Source organism: Sminthopsis crassicaudata, chromosome 2, assembly GCF_048593235.1.
Source record: "Sminthopsis crassicaudata isolate SCR6 chromosome 2, ASM4859323v1, whole genome shotgun sequence".
Taxonomy (NCBI): Eukaryota; Metazoa; Chordata; class Mammalia; order Dasyuromorphia; family Dasyuridae; genus Sminthopsis; species Sminthopsis crassicaudata.
Genome location: NC_133618.1, coordinates 520,249,661 through 520,271,485, shown reverse-complemented (window position 1 = coordinate 520,271,485; position 21,825 = coordinate 520,249,661). Strand labels below are relative to the sequence as shown.

The 21,825-nt window shown below is 33.5% G+C and overlaps 1 protein-coding gene across 13 annotated transcripts in view; it reads left to right on the top strand.

Annotated features, from left to right (window-relative positions):
• CEP152 (centrosomal protein 152) overlaps nucleotides 1–21,825 on the top strand; it is a 96,790-nt gene that overhangs the window by 66,727 nt on the left and 8,238 nt on the right. For 8 of the 13 annotated variants that reach the window (XM_074294439.1, XM_074294446.1, XM_074294438.1 and 5 more), the window contains 8 exons: nucleotides 734–1,369; nucleotides 5,756–5,897; nucleotides 8,312–8,491; nucleotides 12,495–12,588; nucleotides 14,121–14,224; nucleotides 16,075–16,231; nucleotides 16,479–16,582; nucleotides 16,835–18,155. In XM_074294439.1, coding sequence (XP_074150540.1) covers nucleotides 734–1,369; nucleotides 5,756–5,897; nucleotides 8,312–8,491; nucleotides 12,495–12,588; nucleotides 14,121–14,224; nucleotides 16,075–16,231; nucleotides 16,479–16,582; nucleotides 16,835–17,820 — 2,403 coding nt within the window. In that variant the 3' untranslated portion in view covers nucleotides 17,821–18,155. Of the gene's footprint in view, nucleotides 1–733; nucleotides 1,370–5,755; nucleotides 5,898–8,311; nucleotides 8,492–12,494; nucleotides 12,589–14,120; nucleotides 14,225–16,074; nucleotides 16,232–16,478; nucleotides 16,583–16,834; nucleotides 18,156–19,537; nucleotides 19,654–20,447; nucleotides 20,494–21,825 lie in introns of those variants that run through there. The other 5 variants (XM_074294437.1, XM_074294444.1, XR_012486929.1 and 2 more) reach the window with 4 other exon arrangements.

The window sequence follows — 21,825 nt, the reverse complement described above, 5'->3', positions numbered from 1 at the left end:
CATTATTTTAGTTTTACATACTTTAATTTTTAACATGTTATTTAAGGGAGAGCATAATTTATTCTCTTAAATGACAGATTTTTGGCGAGTTGGGGGAAAGGATTTAAACCTACAGTAAAAATTCTGCAATAATATCAATCTTTTTTTCTCCAAAAATTTTTGATTTTTTTTTCTCAATTACATGTAAAAATAATTGACTTTTTTTTTTAATTATGAGTTCCGAATTCTCTCATTTCCCTACTTCTTCCTTGAGAAGGCAAGCAATTTGATAGAGATTATATACAAATAGTCATGTAGAGCAGATTTCCATGTCAGCCATATTATAAAAGAAAAGACAGTTCTCCAAAAACCCAAAGGAAAAAAATGTGCTTTAATCTGCATTTTGATTCTATTAGTTTTTTTCTCTAGAGACTGATAGTATTTTTCATTATAAGTCTTTTAGAATTGAATAGAATTTTTGCATTACTAAAGAATACTAAGTCATTCACAGTTTTTTATCATACTGTTACTATGTATGATGTTTTTCTGGTTCTGCTCACTTCACTTTTTCATCAGTAAGCTTTTCCAAATTTTTTAAAAACCATCCTGAATGATGCCAACCTCTTAAGTATACATTTTCCATCATATTCAAACAATATTAAAGTTCACAGACTTTAAAAAAAAAATTGGTTGAGCAGTTTAAAGTGGGGAAAGGCTTGCAGATGATTTAAATGTCAATTTTTAAATCCTTTAGGTATCACTTGCAATTTTGGAAGCTAAAGAGAAATGGAAGACAGATCTTGGAAACACTGAAGAAAATGTCAAAGAACTTGAAGCAAAGGTTTTTTCTCTCCAGAGGGAACTAGAATTAAAAGAGGAAGAAATCCCTGTGATTATCCGAGCTAAGTTGGCTCAGTCCCGAAGTGAATGGAACAAAGAAAAGCAAGAAGAAATCCGTAAAATTCAAGAACAAAATGAGAAAGACTACAGGAAATTTTTAGATGACCATAGAAATAAAATTAATGAAGTACTTGCAGCAGCGAAGGAAGATTTTATGAAACAAAAAACTGAACTAATTCTTCAGAAAGATGTTGAGTTACAGACATGTCTAGAACAGAAGCAAAGAGAGTGGACAATTCAGGAAGGCAAGCATATCCAGATGGAGATTCATCAGTATGAGGAGGATATTCTGACTGATATTGAGGAGCTTGTAGAGGAAATTTATGAAGAGCTTAGTGGAATTGAAAACAAACATCTTTTGAAAACCAAATCTTGTTCTCCAAGACGACTAAATACCCAATATTTTGAAAAACTAAGGGCCTGCATACAGATGGCTTTCAGAGGTACACTATACCGACTTCTAGAAAAGAATAATCCTGAATGGATAACGGTATGTTCTAGGAAATTAAAAATAGCTATTAAGAATTCAGGGTGGTAACTTTAGAAATTACATACATATATTTTTTTTCTGTCTCTCCTTTATTGTGATTTAGAATTTGAAGTTTAATAAAAATGATAGGACAAACATTGTTTCCTTTATCGACTCCCTATCTCACTCTCCACATTGACACTTTCAATTTTTTTTACCCCTCTTTGAAAGTCTCATGGTTCTTTCATACTTCATCCTCACCTTCCATTTTCCCATATGAGAAAACTAATTTTGTATTTTATAGAAAAAAATTAGGGTCAATGCTGAAAAATTACCCATGAATCTATCTTGTCAATAAAAGCTATAATAATAAAAGAAAGAAAGAAAGAAATTGAAGCCATTAGTTATGAGCTCCCTCTTTCTCTCCATTTCCTTATTTCATTGCTCAGGTAGCTTCTGTCACTTTTCCTTTTTCCACCCTTGTCCCAAATGATGAAATGGTCTTACTATCTACTTATTTAAATGAATCCGTTCTATCCTATCTCTTCCAACAGGGCAATCTGTCAGCACTACTTTTTCACTTATTTTCAATCTCTGCTGACTATAACCATTTCTATATCTGTTCATTTGATCTTTCTACTCTCCGCTACTCTACTATATTTCTTCTTCAATTTGTAGCTAAACTTCTTAAAAACTTCTCTATATTCTATATTACTAGATTACTTCAGTTGATGATATCATCTGCTCCAGTAGGTTTAATTATCATCTTTATGCTAATGTTTCTCAAATCTGCCCATCCTCCCTCAACAATCTTCAATAGTATTTCTCCATTGCTTTTTATATATCAAAGTGTGTATACAGTATACAGTAGACATCTTAAAGTCAGTATGTCCAAAAGAGAATTTATCTTTCCCTTCTCTTACCTTTGCTATTACTTGTAGAGGGTAACAGTGTTCTCCCAATGCTTCTGACATGCAACTTAAATGTCATGCTCAACTTCTCACTATCTTTCAACCGTCATGTCCAATCTTTTGCCTGTTTATTTCACCTCTGCAAGATCTTTTGTATATGGCCCCTTCTCTCTCTTGACATTGCCACCACTCTGTAGGCTTTTATCTTTAATTCACACCTCAGTTATTGCAATAGCCAGCTAATGGATCTTCCCATCTTAAATCTCTCCACTTCAATCCATCCTTCAGCCCCTAAAGTGATTTTCCTTAATTTTGAAGGTCTAACCATGTCAACCTTCCCTTACCCAATAAATTCTAGTGGCTTCCTATTGCCTTCAAGTTCAAATACAAAAGGCTCTGTTTGGCATCAAAACCATTCATAACTTTGCTCCCTTCTATCTTTTCAGCTTTCTTATCCTTACTGCCTGATAATGTATTTTTCTTAACTTCCAAAAACAAAACTCGCCTCTGGGCATTTTCTCTAACCTATCTCTCATGCCTATAACACTCCCTCCTCTGCTTTGACTCCTAAACTCCCTGGTTTTAAGTCCCAACTAAAATCCTTATTTTACTGGAAGCCTTCCCCAATACTTTTTAATCCTAGTCTCTTCCCTCAATTATTTCTATATCTTTATATATATTTTGTTTTCATGTCTCCATTAAATTGTAAGCTTCTTGAAGGTCGATATTACCTTTTATTTATTTATTTTTTTGTATTCCTAGCCTTTAGCACAATGCCTGACACACAGTAGGCAGTTTATGATTGATTGCTAAGTCTTGGGGATATAAATTTATAGGGAAAAAGAAAAACAAAAACTTGCTTTTTAATGGAGGAAGACTAGTCATTGAAGAGGAGTTAAAAAGCTGGGGAAGAAAGGGTATGGGAAATAGTGGCTAAATCTAAACAACCTAGGGTGACTAGCTTGGGGTTCTTCCCCAAAATAGAGATTTTTAGGGAAATGAAAAAAATGAAGATTAAGCAGTTACTATTGAAAATTTGGAGGCTAAAAATTGATCATGCTTCCCCTTTTCTATCTCCCACCAGTTTTTTTTTTTAAATCAGTCTAGTGCTTCTCCCTCCCCCCTTGCTGTGCATATAGTCAATTCTCAAATCTTTCAAATACATTAATTAGGCATGTCCATTCATTTGACTTGGATTCATTAGTCTATAGAGACAAATTACATTATGTGTCTAACCATACAGGTTTTTTTTGTGGCTTTTTGGTTGGGTTTGATGTCGATATTATAATTGAAAAAAATTCTAAGCTTGAAATAAGATGATCTATAAAATGAGCAATTAGAACAAGAAGATTTGTAAATTTTCTTCTCATTTGAAAGAATTAATCCCACCTCTACTTACTTGGGCAAGTCATTTGTTTTAATTTTTCATCTGAAAAATAAGGATTACAATACCTGGCTACCTAAATCCTAGGTTCATTATCATGATAAATTAAGATAATATAAGGAAAAATATTTAGAAATTAAATGTTAAATAATAACTGCAAAAATGGTAATATTGTTTTACTATATTTGAGCTACCCAGAAATGGGTAGTTGGTCTCCTCTTGGGAAATCAAATTCTATCCCTGAGAAAAGGGAGTGATTTTTCAAATTCCTGGTTTGCTACTAGGAATGCATGACTATACTTATAGGAAAAGTAGCTGTAGCAATTTTAGCAGGAAAGCATTTTAGAACTTTAAAACACTGCTTTAAATCATTTAAAGATATAGCACAATTAAAATGTCATGTGCATATAATAACACTAATAATTTAGTTGTTAACAAGAAAAAATAAACTTTTACAGCAGTAACTTTTAAAAACTTATTAGAAAACTTATTTTCAGTTTAGGGAATCAGGATTCAAGAATCATGGGGAATTGAAAAAGAACCAATATCTTTTGTTAAGAACATGAATTGATTACTAAAACATATACCCACACATATTTCCTAAAAAGTAAAAAATTCATGGATCACTTGGAGCACATTTTTCAAGCGAAGAAGGAGCTGTATGCTCAAAAGAGCAGTGATTATCTTTCTAAACAAATTTTTTTGTGTTTTTTTTCTCCTTAGAGAGACTCCTTATAGAGTCTAATATATAGTCTCTCTATAGAGGGACTAATATAAATCTTTTGTGCCCAGGGCTCTGTCCTAAAATGCCATTGTTGGCACTTGAAGCAAGTTAAGAATCACAGTCTTGCACCAGCCTTGAAGTTAGAAGGACCTGAGTTCAAATGTGGCCTCAAACACGAAATACTTCCTAGCTGTGTGACCTTAGGCAAGTTACTTAACCCCAATTGCCTCAGCAAAAAAAAAAAAAGAAAAAAGAAAAGAAAAAAAAAATCAGTCTTCCCTTTCAGTGTATCCTAACCTGCTTACAAATGCTGATAAAGATTGTAATTAAAAGATAAATGGTGAAAGAAGATGACTTCAATACCTACCTTTGTTATCTTGAATAGTTGAAGGGATTTTAGGTTAAGAACTGGACTAGGCTGCCTAGATTTCTTTTTTCTTTTTTTTTTTTTTTTTTTTTAAATGTATTTATTTAGATTTCAATCTTTATAATTCTTTCCCTTCTTATTATTCTAAGCTTCTTTCCAAATGATAGGACATTAATTTTTACATCTTCAATCTTTAAAGCAGGTTTGCTTCTACTTAGGACAGAAATTTTTTCAAACATATGTGATAACCAAACATAGGAAATATATTTGATATGGTTTTCCACATTTTATGGGGTTTCAATAAAACCTCCCTTCCCTTAAGGAAGATAGATAGAAGGGAAAGGATATAGGTTTTTATACAGTAAAGCTGTTGATGGGTTTATTAGGAAGCAAAATCCACAGGTTTGATGTATATTGATAGTTATAATTTTCTGAGACAAGTTTTGAATTAAATAAAGGAAAGTTCTTTTTACAAGACTATTCTATCCTTTCTCAGACCATGTGAATAGATTTATTTTTGGTTGATTTGTTTTGAAAATATGCATACTAGAAGAGTAGTGGACAGATGATTAGTCTAGGTATTGGAACCATTTATTAGCTGTGTGACCTTGTGGGGGTGAATTCCTTAACTTCTCTCAACCCTAGTTTTCCTACTTGAGCATGGGAGTGATCTGTTTTGCCTATCTCCCAAAGTAGGATGAGGATCAGATATGAGTGTGTTTAGGAAAACACTTTTTAAAGCATAATGTGCAGTGCAATGTATAAGGTATCATTATAGTTTAAGTACTAGATTGGTTTTAATACTATTATTAAGCATGCTTGGAAATTTGGCCCTTTGAGATTTTTTTTTTTTTAAGGACTATGTTTATTTTAAGGATTTATATAAATTACTAATGAAAGAACGTGTAAAATGCCAAATGGTTTTATATTGTGTTTCAAATATCTGTATCTTTAAGAAAAGAGGATAAAGATTCTTCTGGTTCTTCTGCTCCACATTGATTATTTGAGAAATATGTTTCAGAAAAATGAAGTCGTCATGATCTCTGACACAAAGGAAACTGGAGACCAAGCAATCCTTCCTGTTTACAGTGTTGGACACCAAATGCAACTACAAAAAATACTGAAACAACAGAGCTTCTCATGTGAAAAAGCAACAGAGACTGGTAGAGTAACCTTGTTTTTTTCCCAGTCTTATACATTCTTCTGTGTTTACTGGTAGCTAGTGCCCAACTGGCTATGTATAGAGATTACTAGAAACCAGATGTTTGAACTGGTAGTTTCACAATAAAACTGTTTAAAGACAGGATGTTCTAGTGAAATTCATGAGAGGGTCTCATTCCAGCTGTTATTGACTACCTCTTGCAAGTCACATTGCCTTACATGTGATAGATGTTCAGTAACTAATAAAATGATAGTTGAATGGATTGTAACCATTTTGTGCTTCAGTTTTTTCTTCTCTCAAATGGGGATAATAACTTCTGCCTGGCATAAATATTGAGAAAATAAAAATGGGATAAGTGATGTTAAAATGATTAGAAAATGGTTATAGTTAAGTAATTAAAGACACTATACAAAGATAAAATGCTATTTAATGTATAATCCTTTTAGTAAAGTTCTTTTTGCATAAAGAAGCTGTTGCAAATGACATAGCAAATACTAACATAAAATACTTTAAGATTTGCAACACCTTTTACATAGCTTATCTAATTTGAATTCACAACAACATTGTGAAATATAAGTACTATAGATAATATTATCCCCATTTTACAATTGAGAAAACTGAGGCTCAGATTAAGCAATTTGCTCATTGTTATCACCTATAAGTGTCAAAGGTAGAATTCAAACAAGGATCTTCCTGATGCCAAGTTCCACATTCTACTTAATATGTCACACTGCTTCAATGTTCCTATTTCTCCTCAGTACTGAGTTTTATCATAAGAGCCCCTGACTAGTTCTCATGGCTTCTTATTTACTGTCTCCTATAATCTAGGAAGCTGGAAGCTTGCCAGAGAAGCTACACAATCAAACCTGTTAAATCATAAATATGGCGTTATACACAATTAAGTAGCTAGACCTGAACAAAGTGCTTTGAGAGAGGGTATGATTTTTTTTTTTCTCTGCTAAGAAGTAAAGCACTTCATTTTTTTAATAGCAATTTTCCTTCTAAAGGTTCTTCATCACCACTATCACCACCACCTCCCTTTTTTTCTTTTGCTAACTTTGAAATTATTCATCACTGGGAAATGAATGTAAACTGTTATTTTTACCTTCTGAATCCAATTCTTCCTGTGCAACAAAAAATTCGGTTCTACACACATATATTGTATCTAGAATATACTGTAATATATTTAACATATATAAGACTGCTTGCCATCTGGGGGAGGGGGTTGGGGGAGGAAGGGAAAAAATCTGAATAGAAGTAAGTGCAAGGGATAATGTTGTAAAAAATTACCCATGCATATGTACTGTCAAAAAAAATGTTATAATTATAAAATAAAAATTAAAAAAAAATTATTCACAACTCTCTTTAGAATAGTTAAGATTATCAGAAGTTTTACTACCTGATAAGTGCCTGTTTTTGTGTAGAGGTTTTTACTTTTCAAATACTTTCATGTTGTTGATGACAGATTAATAGCCAGATATATCATGAACTTTTGCTTTTTGTCTACTTGGGAATATTCTTTTAAGAAGAATCTATGGTTTCATTGGAGTGAATAAACTTATAAAAATCTAAACTAGCCTTCCTTCCCTATAATGCTAATGCCTTAGTAATTGGTCTTATGAGTTGTTTTGGACAGAAAATATTCATCATTTGGTAGTAATCCACCTTATGATGGTAAGCTTCTTTAAATTTCAATGTACTAGAACTTCCAAGACAGACCTACAAAATCCATTCTCTGTCTTGCTTGGGAAGGAATTAAAAAAATTAATTTTAAGCACAATTTGGCTTAGGGTAGCTGTGCATGTATGAAATAGCCTTAGATCAAAAAAACAGTACTAAGAAAAAATCAGTATAATCAGATTTTTAAAACGACATTTTGTGTAATGCATAGCACTAATATGTTCTATTTTTCTATCATCATCACTGTGATACTAATAAAGGAACAGCTATTGATAGTTTTTTAGACTTGGAGGAGTTATATATAATGTTTCAATCTAATATCAGGATCATGTAATTTTTATGGATCAGAATGTTAGTATTTTCTCTACTTAAGTCCTACTGAGACACCTTACTTAAAGCATGATGCTGAAACTGGGCTCTTGCAGATCATGCCAATGGAATGCATGCTTGGGCAGGTACTGCTAATAAATTGAAAAAACTTCTAATATGAGCCCAGTGATAACTGCTGGACTCTCGTGAAGATTAGCCTGCCCAAGTTCAAAGCAACCTCCTCACTATATTCAACCATAGCGGCCTTTGAAGACTAAGCTACAGAGGCCTATAATTTGTATTGGTGGAGGGTAGAATATTTTCCTACTAACAAAATCACAGATATTGTTTAAAGTGTTGGAGCAAATTGAGAAAGAGGGTAGTGAGTGCTCCAACCAAAAGTTTACTACAGCTTTATTTGTGTAGTTTTTCAGTGTAGGAAAATAGTCTTTGAACCTCAAGAAGATTCTTGCTGTGAACAATGCCTCCACAAGCTTGAAAAAGCAAAGCAGGAGTGTCAAGATTTGAAAAAAATGCTAGAGAAGTCATGCAGACATCTACAGCATGCAGTAAGAGAACATAAAGCTACAGTGGAGAAAATTGGAGGTTAGTGTTTGAAAATAGTGAACCTACTACTAGTGTAAAATGTACTTTCTTTAAACCTTGTTTTAAAGTAGTATTTTAGTTTATAACAGACATTGATCCTCTGAGATTTATATAAGCTAATTTTAGTTTAGTAGGAGACATTGTAACTATCGATCACACACAAATTCATTTTTTCTCTCATAGAAATTCTCTGATCCCCCTCTAAATTTAGATTTCTGTCTCTTTCAGAGGAGTTTTTTCCTCAATTTTTCCTGAATGATGTAGACTTACATTTTGTGTTTAGATCTCATTTTAATCTCCAGTAAAATGGAATAATTGTCTAGTTTTCTGACTTAAAACCAATCTTAAGTTTGTTGATTGCACTCCAAATATCTTAATCAACTTTTAACTATTTGTGCTGTTTATTAACTCTCCCACTAATGTGTTAAGAAGAAAAGAAATTATCACCCATGGTCATTCCCATAAGCCATTAGTAATCTGACTGATGATGATATCAAGGGGTATCCTGGAAGGACATGGTTGTCATCTACCAAACATCAGAAATGTACTCCATTAAGAATGGTTATCGTAGTAATCCCTAACAGATTTTTTTCATCTTCCATAAACCTTGACATATTTTCAATATGTTATGCTTCTTAAGATAACCTTGGCCTTCACTCTTTTATTAGTCTTATAAATTTTCACTATTAATTAGTTCTATAAGTTTATTAGCTTTAATGTAGATTAATTAATTGCTCTAAATTTGCTATTTAAAAACTAAAAAGTTTTCACTTTGTCTAGTATTTCTTCATTTTGGTAAGCAAGTCAAAGAATCATAGAAATTTAGACCAGGAAGGGTAACCCAGGGCTGCACTTTGGTATAATGAGCCCTGGGTCTGGTGATGGAAGATTTGGGTAAAGTCCTGGTTCTACTACTTTTTAGCTTTATGTCCTTTCTGCAGTCTTGCAACTTCTGAGCTTCAGAATTCTTTGCCTACTCTACAGATTTGTTATGAGGATCATGGGTGTATGATTTCTTTGCCAACTTCATTACTTTCAGAATCTGTGTCTTCTCTGTCATGGACACTCCTGCTACTACTTGGCACTTCCTCCACTGACACTGGCCTTATTTCCTTGACAGCTTAGTAAATAGTCTTCCAGAATTGCTGTGGCCAAAAAAGTGACCCATCCGCAGACAAGATTATTATAATGTAGTAAAGCATGTGCTCAGATGACATATTCATTCATCATCAGACTTATACTTCTGAAACCTTATCTCAATAATCTGCCAGAGTTTATCTTATGCTTTTTAGATAGTTTTCAAGAACGAACGGTCACCTTCATAAAACAATAAAGAATTAAGAGTAAAATGTTAGTTGAGGTTCCAAAAAGCCTGTGGTTCTAAGGTTTCCTATTGGGCTTCCTTTCCAAATATTAATTGGGCCCACCCCTGCTTGACCCTTATGAGATCAGATAAGATCTACTACATTCTGCACAGTTTGGCCATAGTTATCATTTAAACATATTTTAGTGACCTGAGAGCTTTCATAGAAATAGTGTAAATCCCTACATCTACAGCTTGGTCTTCAATTATCTTAGACCAGTATAGGATTGGTCTTTAAGATTGGTCAAGTAAAAATGATTTAGAGATTAGCCACACTTCTGTTTTCAGGAATGTGATTAACCAAGAGATGACTGTATATAAAGTTACAGAATGATAGTATAGCAGGGAGAATAGAATATTCATTGTGTTGGAGGGAGTTTGTCAAATAATAATTGATGACATTGACATATATATATATATATATATATACATACACATACATATATACATACACATACATATATACGTACACATACATATATACTGCTTTAAGGTTTGCAAAGTGTACATCTAAATATTCATTATCTCGCTTGAGTTTCATTACCACCTAGGGAGTCCTGGTGTAACAAGTTCTGAGAGGATGAGAGATTTGTCCAGGATCATATAGCCAATAGGAACCCCCCTCAAAAAAAAAAAAAAAAAAAAAGAATCCAAGATTTTCAGATTCCAAATTCAAATCTTTAATCCTTGTATCATTTGACTTCTTTGAATGCCAGAAAAAATTCGCAAGTCTTCCAAATCATCAAGGCAACCAAAAGAAAAATTTTTCCCATATTACCCCAAAAAGGAAACCACCAGGATTTTTTTTTTAGCATTATAGATGTGTGTGTGTGTGTGTTGTATGTGTATGCCTCCATGCAATGAAATATTCAAAATATAAATAGGGAAATTCTTTCCCTTGGCATCTCCTTTTAAATTTTCCTATGTCCTCAAAAGAAGAAATTTCAAGAAAGACTGGAAAAAAAGCAGAGAAGCTTTATGCTACCAGCCATTGCTTATGGGAAAATGTTAAAGATAGACAATTACTTGAAAACAAAAGATTGGGTAGAATTTCAAAGGCATATTTTTCTTTCTTCAGGATTTGAAACTGTCCTTGTATCTGCACTAGTTAGTCACCATTAGTGAAATGGTAGACAGAAGAACAAATGAAATGCTTATACAAAACTTATACATATCTACATAAAAATGTAATTGTGAAATTATGTAAACCAAGTAAATTGCAAAAGGAAAAATACTATACACAACATATGGCCATAGTAGTTGTTGGTTACTGTTGCTATTCAATAATAATATTTTATATTTCACATTGTAATCATTAAGTCATTTGGCACAATTCCCTTTTGAGATTGTTACTTAGTTTAATACATGAACAAAGAATAAGTCAGAAAAATCAACCCTCCCTTTTAGGCCACCTAAGATGATAATAGAGCCAATAGAACCCTAGTGCTTTGATTACTAGTCTTAAGATTTTGACTATTCAGGAATATATTGGTGTGGTTTGGGTTTTTTGTTTTTTTCTGTAATTCCTCTTTCCAAATATTTTCATAGAATTCATAGTATATATATTTGAATTAGAATAAATCTTTGAGATCTTCATTTAAGTCCCTCATTTTATAGATAAGGTTACTGAGACTGAGAATGTTTGTGACTTACCTACATTCCCACAGCTAGTCAGAAGCTGAACTAGAATTCAAGTCTATTGATTCCTAGTCTAGATTTCATTTTATCTCACCTTGTAATTCATTAGCATTCAGTGAGTCATAAAAACAATTTAACATCACTGACAGGAATCTATGATTCTCCAGCTCTAAGCCAATTCATCCTCTTTTGCAAAAATTTTGGAAATCCCCAGAATTGAAATAGAGATTCTTCTTTAAATGCGATGAAGTAGGTGAAAAAATAATTACTATTCCACTGGGTATATATTAGGGCCACTCATTCTGCCAACATGGAAATACTTCTTTCTTTCTGGAACTTGTAAGAACAATATAGATTTAAGGATATACAAAGTATAACAGGGGAAGGATGTATATATGACATTCAGCTTTTTATTCATAAATCTTTGTAAATACATATAGTCTACAGGGGTGTTCACATCAGTGACTGAGCTCCCTTCTGGCTGAAGGACCAGAAAAGGCAACCACACTGGTAGAAGAAATGTAGCAGAGGAATGTCACGATAACCTAAGGAAAAGAAGCATCCAAAACAAGAGAGAAGTCAACAGTATGGAGTACTCTAAAGAATTAGAATAACTAGCCCTGAGCTCCAGTTTTACCACAAAGTAGCAATGTGTGTGATTCTTGGGATAAGTTACTTCCATGTTTGGAGGTCTGTCTGAAGAATCAAAGAGATGGATTGCATTTACTCTGAAGACCTTTCTAGATGTGATGTTCTGTGTTATTCTGTGAAACAGAAGACAATTCCTAGGTAAAATACAAGCAAATATATAGTGGCATGGTGTATTTTTTAATCTGCTAAGAAAATATCTTAAACAAGAGAGGAGTAATCATTCTGGAGTGAGAATGATGAAAAATTATATAGCTTTTTTTCCTAAAGACTTGTAACCAGGGTAGAATTGAGATAGAGAAAGAAAGCACATGGTCAAATAAAGACTTAAGCATACAAACTTTTATTTTGCAGAAGAAAACAATAGAGTTGTTGAAGAATTAATGGAAGAAAATAATGAGATGAAGATGAAACTGGAAGAACTGAGGGCACTTAGCATACCACCAAGGTAAAATTGTTTCCATTTTAAAGAAACAGTTCCCTTGTTTTCCAAGTGAAATTTGTTGTTAGAGATTTGTTTTTATGTAACTCTTAATTGTTAAATCCAGTGATTATTTCTGTTTTCATCTTTCTTGATCTCTCTTGGATATATTCTGTTCTCTGAGTTTTCTTGACACTGCTCTAGTATGGTTCTACCATTCTACTGATAGCTCCTTACTTTACTGGATCACTATCCATAGTCTACCCCTTGTACAGATGTAAATCGGGATTCTGTCCCAGACCCTCTTCTTTTCTGTCTTTCTTTCTATTCCCATTAGTTTCCATGGATGTTCAATGATCTACCCCTTGTACAGATGTAAACCGGGATTCTGTCCCAGATCCTCTTCTTTCTTTCTATTCCCATTAGTTTCCATGGATGTTCAATGATTGTCTTCTATGCACATATCTCCCAGATGCATATACTATAGCTTTATCTCTATTCTTATCTCCATTCCTATGTTGCCAACTTGATTGCTAGACATTTCCACCTGGATATCCTACAGATACCTCAAACTTGGCATATCCAAAACAAACTAGATGTCTCAAACTCAAATCATAAAGGGGAATAGTAGGACCAATTGTAAAAAATTCTAAGGATTAGGACTTTTAGCTCAATATAAGGAAGAAATTCCTAACAATTACAGTTCCCTGAAAAATAGAATAAGTTGCCTTATTTAAATTTGAATTCTACACAAGTAGAGAACTGAAGAAACAGAAACTGAATAATCACTTATTAGCTGACACTTAATTCATTCCTCTGACATCCAAAGTAGAATTCATCTTCTCCCAGAAAACCCATACTTTTTCCTAATTTCTTTGTTTCCTTTTGAGTTACTCATGTACAGACCTAGGGAGTTATCTGCTATTCTCTTCTTTTTCTTCCTTCCTCACTCCCATAAATAAGCACCTGTCAAGTTTTGTCTGTTTTACTTCCTCAACATTGCTAACATCAGTTTCTTTCATTGACATTATCCACTACCCTAATTCAGCCTATTACTACTTGCCTAGAGTTGTGCAATAGCTTCCTCATCAGTACCCTTGTCTCCATCCTCCACATTGCTCAAGTTTGTATTGATAAAGCACCGATCTGACTATGTCACTCCCCTACTCAAGAGTTTTAGTGACTACCTATTGCCTATAGAATAAAATATGAACTCCTGTTATTTAAAGCCTGTTACAGTATGGGTCTGACCCATTTTTCTAGATTGATTTCCCATTATTCTCCTTTTCATTATACTGATATTCTAGATAAACTAGCCTACTTGAGTTCTTCATACCTGACATTCCACATCCTCTCTGTGCCTTCATATAAGACTCTTCCCTATGCTTGGAATAGTCTTGCCCCTTATGCTCTATCATAAAGTATATCCTCGTTGAGTACAGGGATTATTGTTTTTGTTATTGTTTTCTTTTAAATCTACAACATCTAGCACATACTATATAGGTATTTAATGAATCTATGTTGAACTGAACTTTGAATCTTTATTTATTTATTTTTAGATCATTTTCGGAAGGTGCTGTTGACCATAGCTGCTTGATATGCAGTGGAAAGGGTTTGGAAGAACTTCGTGGACATTACATTAAAGCCGTAAAAAAAATTAAGAGTGAGTTCTTGTAGAATTTATGCAACCCAATCTATACAGAGTTAAAATAATAATCTAAAGGTATTGTAAGACCTCATTTGGGGATTCTTGTAGCTTTATTTATGTCTTAGATAATGCTGATGCCTTTTCCTAGATCTACATACACATTGTTCCCTACACACGGTATAGAAAGCTGGTATTGTTCTTATACTATAGTGGACAATCATTTGCTTTAAGTGGGGTAATACTTCAGTAGTACTTTGACTCTATTATAATTGGGGAGGTTCTCTAGACAATCAGAGTTAAGTAACTTGCCAGGCTCACACAGCTAATTAAGTTGTGTCAAGTGTCTGAGGGCATATTTGAACTCAGATTCCCTTGACTCCAGGGTTAGTGCTTCTCTATCCACTGTCACCTAGCGCCTCTTGATTATATTATAAATAAATCATAAGTAGGACCAGTTGTAAAAAGTGCAAAGGCGCACTTTAGCTGAAAATAAGGAAGAACTTCCTAACAATTACAGGGTCCTGAAAAATAGAATAAGTTGCCTTTCTTTAAATAGAATATATTGCTTTACTTATATAATGAGTTCCTCACAACTAGAAAACTGAAGAAGCAGAAGAAACTCAATAACCACTTATTGGTCCTGATGTGTGTGTGCCCTTGCATAGGTTTAGTTTAGAATAGAATTTCTCCTTACCTTCACCTTTAGAATACTATTTTTCCCTTCAAAGTTAAGCAGGCCCAAGCACAATTTCCTACATGGAGTTTTTCCTTTTCCTTATCCCTTCAAGTTACTCCTTACAAATTTCCTAGCATTTATTTCATGGATCTTTTGTATAAACTTAGGTGTAGAATTGGGTCATCTGTTCAGAATGTAAGCTCCTGGAGGTCAGGAACAATATTATTTTTGTCATTTTATTCTATAGTGCTTAGCATATAAGAAATGTTTAGTTTAAAGCTTTGCTTATTGGTTTGTTGATTGTTATCAATGAGATTCATCCATTGTTAAGCCCCACCCAATTTTAACTATATATGATAATCTTCAGTTTTTTTTCTAAATCTAAATCAAAAGCTTTTAGAGTATATGTGCTCTATAAATATGATGGTCCCTTTAGAACAGGTATAAGGAATTTCTTTAGACAGAACTAGTTTGATTTGTCTGGTTTAAAAATAACTTCTTCCCTTCTGTTCTAGTTCTCCTTTACTGTCGAATTTGCTGTCCAATTCAAATACACCTTAGAATGCATTGAGTCCAGCTCATTTATTTTACAGATAAGGAAGCACACAGGTCATTAAGATCACACAGAGAAGTATCAGGGGACACAAAGCCAGAGGAGTTGAAGTTAAAGGATATGGGTCCAAACTGTCCTTTCACCTCCCCAGGCATCAACTGCCTCATCCTTATATGATAGGGTCAAACCTGTAAGGCTCCTCTCTGTACTAAGTCTATGAGCCTATGAATTGTTAATTAGTATTTCGGTGATACATTTAGTTCAAATACCATCACATCTCAACAAAGGAACAAGTCTTTATAAGCTTTATAAGAAGTCCTTTTTACTTCTGAATGTTTATCTCTCAATATCTATTTGTTTCCAAATCCAAACCTCATATATATGGAATTTTCTTGCATAAGATATTTTTTAGAATATAACAGATTTTTTTTTTCATCATTCAGTGGAATATATAAGTCATTTTCAGACCCTACCAAAACAAAATCCTTATATTCCATGACATTATTTAAAACATCATGTTTTAAGCTTTCCTACTAGTCCATTTTTCTGGAAAATAGTCCTAAAACATCTCCTTTCTTCCTCTAGGACATTTTTTTTTTTAAATGCTCTGTACATTTTTTACCTCATGCATTGTAGGTGATATGATTCGGTATATACAGGGAAGTAAAGAGAGAGCAGCTGAATTGCTAAAAGCAGAACTATTTAAAGAGCGTCAAGAGACTGCTAAGAGGATGCAGAAATACTACCTGATTTGCCTGCACCAACTTTTGCAGGATGATGGAAAGCAGGAAGGGTAAGTCCACAGTAAACAAGCAAAATTTTGGTGCATTGAGGGAGCTGGAATGTTCATGTGATTGTTCAGCTATTTTTTTCTAGTTACAAAACTAAATTGTTTTTACATGACATTTGAGGTGAAGGAAATTTATGGCTTGTTGCTCTAAAAACTGGCAAAGGAGAATTGGATAACAGAAAGCTTAGGGGTAGAGAAACCAATTTTTCCTCTGAACTATACTGATTTAATATTCTGAAATTCCAAATAGGGCTGAGAAAAAAATCATGAATGCTGCTAGCAAGCTTGCTACAATGGCTAAAATGCTGGAAACGCCTGTTGTTAATAAAGCCCAGATCAAAAATTCATCATCAGGTATGTAAAAAATGAATCACTTGAGTAATTGTTTTTTCCTACCCTTCCCACTCTTTTAGAGATTGAATTTCTGCCTTATAAAACAAGGGCAAAGAAAGAGCAAGCTCATTCTCAATGTTGAATTGGTCATTTAGAAACACAGCCCAAGAATTTCTAGCTTTGGTGGATACAGTTTTCTAAAATACTTTGAAAAGATTATTTTCATTTTTAGTGTTTCCTCTAATTTTGTGTTTTCTTTCCTTGTACTGTTAGCAGTGTCTCGATCATCTGAGCTACTGCCTGGAATTGAACAGTCAAAAAGAAATTATGTGAATCTGAGTAGAGGAAGCCATATGGAAAACAAATCAAGCAGCAGGAATAATATCCCCAAGGCAGGCGGTGAGCAAGCCCTTCAGAATTATTTACCTTGTAACTTAAGACAACGGTTAGAAGATACAGAGAACATGGAAACAAGGCATGTTGCTTTCAGAGAAGCGTCTTCAGGCATTCTGAGCAGTGTGACTACATGCAAGCAGCAAGATGATTTGCCAAGAAATACACATCCTGAGTTTATTTCTGGTGAAGTTAGAAAAATCAAAACTGGCCCTCATGTGCAATGTGAAAATGTACACATACCTTCCCAAGCTCCTGGCCTTTCTGACTCAGGAGCCAATCATGTAACATTTCAAGGTCTAAAAGAAAAACGCTTTTTAAAAGAACGTAAATATAATTCACAGACTGAGTGTTGTCAGCAGATCATAGCTGAGAAAAATCTGAATTTCGATATTCAGGAAACTCCAGTAAAGGATGAAGAAGATACCAGTGACTCCCTTGACTGGAGTTCAAAAAGTATAACTCCTGAGGTCTTATGTAGCAATGATGCATCATTTTTACTTCCTTTGCAACAAGGGATCCTGGATAAACAAATAGAATCAGTTTCCTTCATGCAATTTCCAACAAAAACTTGCCTTTCTAATACAGAAGAAAAAGCCAATAAACTTTGTAAACAATTCTTATGTCAAAATGATCACATTTCTGTTGTCAAAAAAGAAGACAAACGAACCCAGACAGAGCAGGTAAATAAACCTCCTGGGCAGGTATCTCACCACACCTCTGATGTACTGAAATCAGACTTCAAAAAACTGAACAGTGCAGTTCGTTCTTCAGCATTTCATCAGCATTCAAGAAAATTGTTACTGGCTCCCCAAACTAGTCAACAGGATAGTGGCTTTGACAGCCCAATGACCAATCTAGATTAATTGTTCTTGTACAGTGTTTAAGAAGATACCCTAATATATTTAGAAGAGAACTGAAAGGGAAAATTTGTACTGAAAAAAAAAAAAAATTGAGCTCTGTCTATTTTGGGATGTTTTAATAACGTCTGACTGTTATATGAGTAAAGTAATCTCATAAAATTACTTGAAATATTTATGTTGCCTTAATCTTCCAAATTTTATGATATATTGTATGTTTTGGTCTTTTTATGTATTGTTTATTTTTGATTGCTAAACAGAATCTATTTTTATACCTATAAATTAGTTTGCTGTGCAGTGTTAAATTATTTTCTATTTAAATAAAACTATATATGGCCCCTATTAGAATTGTTATAGATTATTTTGTAATTTACACTGTGATAGAAATGTATAGCATCATGGTTGGAAAATTTTCCAGAAGAGTTTAATGTAAATTTAATCATTTTTAATATGGGAAACAAAATGTAATTTTAATACTTATTGAATTTTTACATGGTTTATAGATTTGCTGTGGGAATGCAGTTTTCTTTGCAAAATCTCAAAATTATTATTTTGTAAAAAAAAATTACTATTTTGTAGAAAAAAATTTTTTTCATATACTACATATATTGCAAAGCACAATATTTTTAATAAAAAATAGTTTATTCATATCACAAATTGAGAATGAGATATTTAAAGTGAGGAAGGGTCACAGGAATAATTAACCACCTAAATGATAATTGTGCCCAAGTGAATCTCTTTAAAAGTTAAAAGTTACAGCTGCTTGCATTTGAAACAGATTATCCTACTTTGGCAAAATCACCTTGATACCATAGGAGGACAGAATGAGAATAATTCCAACCTAGCCTAGTGTTATAATCTTGGCATTCCTCAAACACCACCAGATTGGTGATCTCTCTGAGGAGGCTAGCCAGAAGCGGACTCTCCAACTTGAGCCATCTTTTGTGGGGAGGCTTAGACAGATGCAGACCTAAGCCTAATGTTAGTTTTTGCCCACATGTGAATGTGAGTCCATTAAAAAGACTACTAAATCCATAGTTGGGTTGACCCATGATTAATGTCTAGATGGTTGCCTTTGTCATGAAACTAAATTTAATAACCTCATATTTGCTGATAGAAGCAAAGTGGTCCAGAATGTGTGCAAATGCACATAGCCAGATTTCTGAAAAGAACATCAGTCAGACTCTTACCCACATCTAATGACCATAAATATTAAACCCTGAAAAGAACTAATGAACCCTAATTTTTAATATGTAGTCAACTTTGTTAGCCACCAGCAAAGCTGACTTTTAAAAATGTTGGGAGGACTTTAATCATGGAAGATTATTTAAGCTGTTATCAAAAATATTAAAGTGGCTTTTAAAAATGTTGGGAGGACTTTAATCATGGAAGATTATTTAAGCTGTTATCAAAAATATTAAAAGGTGTACCCTTCAACTCCTTTCTTGAAATGCTCACTTCTCTTCTTTTTCTTAATCATCTAATTATCATTCCCCTCTTAGAAAATTGCAAGGAAGTTTGAGGTTCCTCTGTAGTACTTTTTTATTATTTTTCCCTACTCAAGAAAATGTTTCTCTCAAACCTAGCACTCTTAAAATGGAAACTCCTTGATTTGAGGGTTCTTGGTAACTTAGATGAACCTCCAAATTACCTATCCTTAGCATGGAGTTGGGGACCTGGGTTTAGGATGGGGAAGGTCAATAACTTTTTCACTCCTTCACAGGTCTTCGAGATACAGAGTCATTATTTTTTTTGAAGTATTTTGAATCTCCCCACAGCATCAGACAAGTTCCTTACCAGCGCACTGTACAAAAGATGGTAATTATTTTTGTATTGACCATATCTCTCCTCTCTGTTAGCATGGATGGTAGCATCTCCACAAAACTCTACAAAAATTCCAGCTTGTGTTGGAGCCACCCTCAGATGAATTAAACTCCTATTTAGAAAAGGAAAAAAAAAAAAAAAACAACACTTTCTATTCTCTCTGAAATAAATTTAAAGGTACAGTTTAGTAACTAGCAATGAAAAGTAAATGTAATTAGCAATTTGTCTTTTTCTAGATATTTTTGAATTATTAGATACTCTTTATAATATTATAATATAATATAATTATAATATATAATATAATAATTATTTATATATATAGGTACTATATAAATCACAGAGAAGCCTTTACCCCCAATTTCATGAATTTGCTACAGCTTATAAAGATGATGGTTTGGAGGGGGGAGAGAATTGGTTCTTGTTTGTTCAACTGTCTTGTCTCTTGTCCTATATTAGTCAATCTAATAACATTATTTCCCGATCTGTTGGCTCCAGATATTTATTTAGTATTAGGTGTTCCTTTAAGGGGTGTTGAAAACTTACCATTTGGTTGATTTTGCTAGTGGTGAATTTTCAGCCCTAAAAAAAGCTCTAAATTTTTTTTTTTTTTTTTCAGCTCTTCCTTTAAATGAAATGAAAAGGCAAGCCACCTTTGTAATTGCAGGAGCAGCAAAAGCTGTATATTGTATTCTCTCTCATTTCTAGTTTTGGGATGTCTCTTAAAAGCTGGGCTTCGTAGAGTAACTGTACATGAAAAGGCGCATTAAGCCTCCCCTCACTAATCATTGTTTTGCTTTGTATTTGTGTAGGAGTTGCTCACATAAAAGGAACCATGTTGTGCTCTCCCTGAAGCAGGTTGGTATAGGGTATAAAAAGTACTGGCTATGGAGAGGATTTGGTATATCCTGTATTTTGCTAGTTAAGTGACCCCCTAGGAAGCCACTTAGCATATCTTAAGTTTTACTTTTCATCTGCAGAGTGGATATAAATAGTAATAGTACCCTATGAGTCACATTAAATATTATGGTGTTTGTAAAAGTATTTCACAAACTTTAAACTGTGTAGTAGTAGTATAGTGATAGTGATTGTAGTGGTGGTAGCATTTGCATTTTATGGCATCGATATATAGACTTGTCCAACCTTTGACTTGCCTTATATTCATTTATTAAAAATAAATTTAAAAAAATTTTTTTCCTATTTAGACTGGTGGCAAAATTTTGAGATTTTGAGATTGAGACCCCTTATTCTACTTCAGTGATTCTCAGTGTCCCTGAAACAGTACCGTATAAACCATAGTAGCTTAATAAATGCAGAATGAATGAATAGCCTTTTTAGAAATGCAGAGGGCCATGAAAGTATATTGTGTATGTAATAATAGTATGACATTTATATACCGCTTTAGACCTGGAAAGTGCTTTCCTCACAGCCCCATGAAGTACATAATGCAAGTATTATTCCCATCTACAGATGAGAAAACTGAGGTTCTAGAGACTATAACTTATCCATGTTGCCTCTGAGGAGGGATTTGAACACACCAGGCTACTAACTCAACATGAACAACAATGTATGAGTTCCTCAAAAATTACCTTTTGTTGAGCTTGCAAATAATAGCACACTCAATAAAAAAGCATTTATTAAGTGCCTCTATGCAAGGCAACAGAAGTAAAATAGTCCATATCTTCAAACAACTTCTATTTCAATGGAGGAAGACATATATATGTATATACTAATACATATAAAGTTAGGGACAAGGAAACCTAGATAGGGAAGGCACCAATAGCTGGAGGACCAGAAAATGCTGGCAAAAGATGGCCTTTGAACTGTGTATTAGACAACCAGGGATCCAGAGAGGCAGAGACAAAGAAGAAAAGACTAATCGAGGCATGGGGTACTGCCAGTTCAAAGGTATAAAAGAATGTTGGCTACTACAGGGCAGCAATCATAAGTTAGTTCATTTAAGCAGATTTTTTTGTCTCTAAGCCCTGAGCAAGGAAAGTTGAATGGGGGTCAGAGTTAGCAAGATCTCAAGCCTTGAGCAAAATCTCTATAAGTTTAACTTTATTTTTGGAATTGAGTAAAATCTCAAAATTTAAGTGTCTCTTTGGAATTCCTATCTTTCTCCCTATGTAGCTGTACTTCTTATCTCCTTTTAGTTAAGGCTCAAGCAAAATTCTCTAATGGGATATG